General features: G+C 44.4%; 1 protein-coding gene across 1 annotated transcript; it reads right to left on the minus strand.

Annotated features, from left to right (window-relative positions):
* Positions 1 to 3,806: 3,806 nt before the first annotated feature.
* LOC107059343 (uncharacterized) lies at positions 3,807 to 4,487 on the minus strand. The gene is made up of 2 exons (XM_015305860.1): positions 4,242 to 4,487; positions 3,807 to 4,031 (listed from the first exon to the last, which is right to left on the minus strand). The coding sequence occupies exons 1-2, from the start codon at positions 4,485 to 4,487 to the stop codon at positions 3,807 to 3,809; spliced, it is 471 nt and encodes a 156-aa protein (XP_015161346.1).
* Between the last annotated feature and the right edge of the window lie 548 nt (positions 4,488 to 5,035).

Raw genomic sequence — 5,035 nt, forward strand, 5'->3', positions numbered from 1 at the left:
GCAACCCAAAATAAATATATACAGAAATCCCTCCCAGAACCTGGAAGTCACTAGTACAGAGCTATCTAATAAAGAGTACAAGTCCCAAAAGTGGACCACAACAGAGTGTGTCTCAAAGGCAACAAGACTAGCTAAAAAAAAAGGAGACAAGACAAACCCAAAACGCCAAGTGCTCACCCTCGTCTTCGAATCATAGCTGCAAAAAAAGAATGGAACTACTCACCTCTGGTAACTGGTACTGAGACCTGCATCACGAAATAGATGCAGAGCGTAACATGAGTACCAAAACAACATGTACTCAGTAGGCATCAAAGGCCGACTGAGCAAAAAGGATAAAAACAATAAGAAATGATAGAATCTAGGCACAGAAAGGTCAAAGCAGATAAGAAAAGAAAGCACACGAGCATACCAGAAACAGACTAAATACCACTAAACTAAACCTAGCTGGACCCCCATAAGCCCAGAAGGTACACTTGTGCGCAAGTTTAAATAAAATCTGAACGAACCCCCATAAGCACGACAGGTACACAAAATAACTAAGTCCAATGAGAAAGAAGAAAATCGGGCACCCAGCCCCAAGTAACCAAGATAATCCATCAGACTCCACCCAGCTAGCAGTACACTCCCAGCCCAGCTAGAAAGAGTGACTCTAGGGGACACCCAACCAAACAGTCCACTCCCAGCCCAGCTAGAAAGAGGGACCCGTGAGTGATGTAGATATCGCGAGTCGTCCTACCATGCAGTCAGCTCCTAGCCTAGCTAGAAAGAGCGACCCGGGGACACCCAGTCAGCAGCACATTCCCAACCCAGCTAAAAAGAGAGGCCCGTAGGCGATCGTCGAAATCAACGAGTCTACCCAGCCAACGATACGCTCCCATCCCAGCTAGAAAGAATGACCCCGGGGGTAAGAGTATCTTCAATAGGATCCAATCCAACAACAGCCACCGTGGAACGCCATCCACTCTAAGAAATCATAGAAAGGGCTTCAATCCTATACTATCTCAATCCCACGCCTCTAGTGATGCTCTGAACCTTCGAGAATGCGTCGAAACCGCAGAATGAGAGGGAAAAGATATAGAAGTGCAACAAGCAACGATAGCGCCTAATCAAAGGCTCAAACTATCAGAATCAAGTCTGCTACTCCAGTCTACAAGGAGTTAAGTCATCCGAATGACGTTGACAGAAAGTCAAGGCTATCCAGCACACACGGGTCATAAGTCTAAGGCAATGCTAGCCTAACCTAGACTAAGGACATCATGCTTACGGGTAAGGATGAACAAGCATACACCACATAGAATACAAGCATGCAATAACATTTAGCACATAAGTATACAACTCTACTAAATCGGTTAACATGATACTATACCCGAAATGTGGCCAATTGATCTTAACATAAGATATCTAATCAAAGTAAAGTAGGAAAGTGGTGCCCACCTCTAATACACTCCAATCTACATGTTTTTACACAATTAAGCTCAATCTAATAGAAAGGAAGTCGTAGCCTACCTTAAGGCCGACCGCACGCGCTCCAAATCACTTTTGCCGAAGCTTTTCCTTTCTGATCAAATATAGGATCACAACGTTAGTACGGTAGTTTAGACACCAAAATCACAATAAACGGAAACGGGTTAATTTTGGAGTCAAAACGGGAATCGTGGGACCCGCACCGAACTGTTCAAATTTGACTCCGTCAAGAGACCCAAACAGTACCCCAAACTTGTGTTCCAAAATGAAACACAATTCAGGACTCAAAATGCAGCAAAAACCAACAAGCAAGAAAATCACACTTTAATCAACTAAAAGAAAACCTACAACAGTCTAAACTCGAAATCTACAAGGATCTAATGGTGCCCATCACTACTTGAACACTCTACAACGAAGCCACGACAATTTTCAACACGTGGGACTTCGAATCACCCAAAACCGAACTAAAATGAGGGAGATATGACCAAAACAAGAATGTAAAAAACAAAAGCTCAAAAAAGGGTATAGCAGTCAGGTTTATCGCGAAATTACCTCGAACTAAGTGCACCCAACAACTTCCGAACACTCTACCACGAAGCCATCGAAAATACGAAGCTCCCGAACTTTGAATTGCCTAATTCGGTTGAGAGATGAGAGAGTTATGAGGGTTTTAAGTTTAGAAAAATTTGCTGATATATCTGCATTTATAGCAGATTTTTCTGCATTAACTTTCCAAAAACTTAAAACTTCGACGGGGTGCTTCGATCTCGTTCGTAACCCCGTGCACGCAGACGATATATGCAACCATACCAAATTCGATATCCTGGACTTAATGGCACAGTCAAAATTTCCATATGAGGTAATCTTGCAAAAAGTAGGTCCCACACCCAAATGTCATTTTAAGTCAAAAACCATCAAAAGGCTAGAAAAAATATCAGAAATCTCGGGTCACAAAAGAAGGGTTAATCTAGACCAAACTTGACATTCTGAAGCTAACCGCACTGACGAAATTCTTATTCGAGCACGTTTACTCAGAATGTTGACTAAAGTCAAACTTAGGCTTAAACTTAAAGTTAAAACGCCTAATCGTACCAACTCACACTGAAAATCTCGGGAGTCATGTCGACCATGCTACTAGCCTAAAATGACCTTTCCAGAACTGATGGAATCGTCAGAATTAGATTTCGATGTCATCTTCTTGAACTTTTGATCGAAAATGATCATTCAAGGTTCATAACTCCAAAAACACTAAAACTCGCACAATAACCAAACGAACGACCAGGTGACCGAATTGTCAGTCCCAGCAAGTTACAAATGACTTGGGATTGCTACAGGAATGCTCTAAATGACACACAAAAGGCAAAACACAGAAATGACCAAGAGGGTCATTACAATATACACTACTAAAAATGACTTTCGTCCGCAAAAGTAAGGGTTAAGAAGTACCTGAAGGCTCAAACAAGCCGGGAAACTGCTCTCGCATCTCCTGCTTGGTCTCCCAGGTAGCCTCCTTGACTGGACGATGCCTCCAACGAACCTTAACAATAGGAATTGCTCTCGAGCGCATTCTTCTCACATCTCTGGCTAGAATGGCAACTGCTCCTCTACAATTGTCAAACGATCATCCAACTCGACTGCATCATACTGTAGCACATAAGACTCATCAGGAACATACCGCCACAATATCAAGAATGGAAAACCGGGTAGATGGCTGAAAATGCTGGAGGTAGGGCCAACTCATAAGCAACCTCCCTAACTATCTGGAGTATCTCAAAAGGCCCAATGTACCTGGGGCTAAGCTTGCCCCGCCTCCCAAACCTCATCACACCCTTCATGGGCGACACACGAAGGAATACCCGATCACCAACAGAGAATCTCAAAGGTCGACGCCTCCGATTCGCATAACTCTAATGCCTACTCTGAGCCATCCTAAGTCTATCCTGAATCACTCTCACCAGGTCCAAAGCCTCATGAATCAAATCTGTACCCCGCGGTCTAGGCTTTGTAAACTCAAACTAGCCCACCGGAGAGCAACAACGCCTACCATACAAGGCCTCGAACGGGGCCATCTGAATGCTAGAATGGTAGTTGTTGTTATACGCAAACTTCGCCAAAGAAAAAAACTGGTCCCAATGACCACCAAACTCCAAAACACAAGCCCGCATCATGTCCTCAAGGACCTGAATAGTACGCTCCTACTGACCATCAATCTACGGGTGGAAAGTTATGCTAAGGTCAACTCGAGTGCCCAACTCACCCTGAAAGGTCCTCCAAAAATTGGACGTGAATTGAGAACCCCTATCTGATATAATAGAAACTGGCACCCCATGAAGTCGAACCACCTATCGAATGTAGATACGAGCCAATATCTCGGTGCTAAATGAAGACTGAACAGGAAGGAAATGTGTTGACTTACTCAATTGATCAACGATGACCCAAATGCTATCAACACCTCTAGAAGTCCACGGTAGTCCAGCCACAAAATCCATAGTAATGCGATCCCACTCCCACTCTGAAATGGATAATCTCTGAAACTCACCACCAGGCCTCAAATGCTCGGCCTTTACCTACTGGCAACATAAGCAACGGGAAACAAAGTCGGCAATATCTCTCATCATGCCACTCCACCCGTAATACTGCCTCAAATCACGATACTGGCAGCACAAGCAACGGGAAACAAAGTCAGCAATATCTCTCCTCATGCCACTCCACCAGTAATGCTGCCTCAAATCACGATACATCTTCGCTGTGCACGGATGGATAGAGTATCTAGACACATGGGCCTTAGAAAGTATCAACTGTATCAAATCTCCAACTCTCGGAACACAGATGCGGCCGGCGAATTTCAATACTCCAGCAGGATCTAAGGTAGCCTGACCACCATCACCCGCTAACACTCGATCTCTAAGGGCCACCAAGGTCTCATCCTCATACTGACAACCACAGATCCTATCAAGCAAAGAAGACTGAACTCCCATATAGGCCAAGACGCGTCTAGAATCTAAGATATCCAACTGAACCATGCTATTGGCTAAGAAATGAATGTCCAAAAGCCAAAGGGGTCACTCCTCAACAGATAAGAAGCCTAGACTACCCATATTCACCGCCTTCCGGCTCAAGGCGTCTGCTACCACATTTGCCTTGCCCGGATGATAGAGAATAGAGAGGTCATAGTCCTTCACGAGCTCAATCCAACGACGTTGCCTCGAATTAAGGTCCATCTGGCTCATGATGTACTAAAGACTCTTATGATCGATATAGATCTCACATCGAACTCCATACAAGTAGTGCCTCCAAATCTTAAGTGCGAAAACTACCGCCGCCAACTCTAAGTCATGGGTGGGGTAGTTGCGCTCATGAATCTTAAGATGTCTCGACGCATGATAACCCGGCCCTGCTGCCTCAATACACAACCCAAACCAATGCCGGATGCGTCACAATAAACCATGAATCTCCCGCCCTTAACTGGAAGAGTCAATATAGGAGCAGTGATCAATAACTTTTTGAGCCTCAAAAAGCTCGCCTCACACTCATCTGACAAAACAAAGGGAACATCAACACGAGTCAACCG

The sequence above is a fragment of the Solanum tuberosum genome, unplaced genomic scaffold (genome assembly GCF_000226075.1).
Source record: "Solanum tuberosum cultivar DM 1-3 516 R44 unplaced genomic scaffold, SolTub_3.0 scf01334, whole genome shotgun sequence".
Taxonomy (NCBI): domain Eukaryota; kingdom Viridiplantae; phylum Streptophyta; class Magnoliopsida; order Solanales; family Solanaceae; genus Solanum; species Solanum tuberosum.

Coding starts and splice junctions, on each gene's coding strand:
- LOC107059343 (XM_015305860.1), bottom strand. CDS start 4,487: ATGGTTCAGTTGGATATCTTAGATTCTAGACGCGTCTTGGCCTATATG. Junction 4,032..4,241: donor TGATACTTTCTAAGGCCCAT/GTGTCTAGATAC, acceptor TGTTGCCAGTAG/GTAAAGGCCGAGCATTTGAG.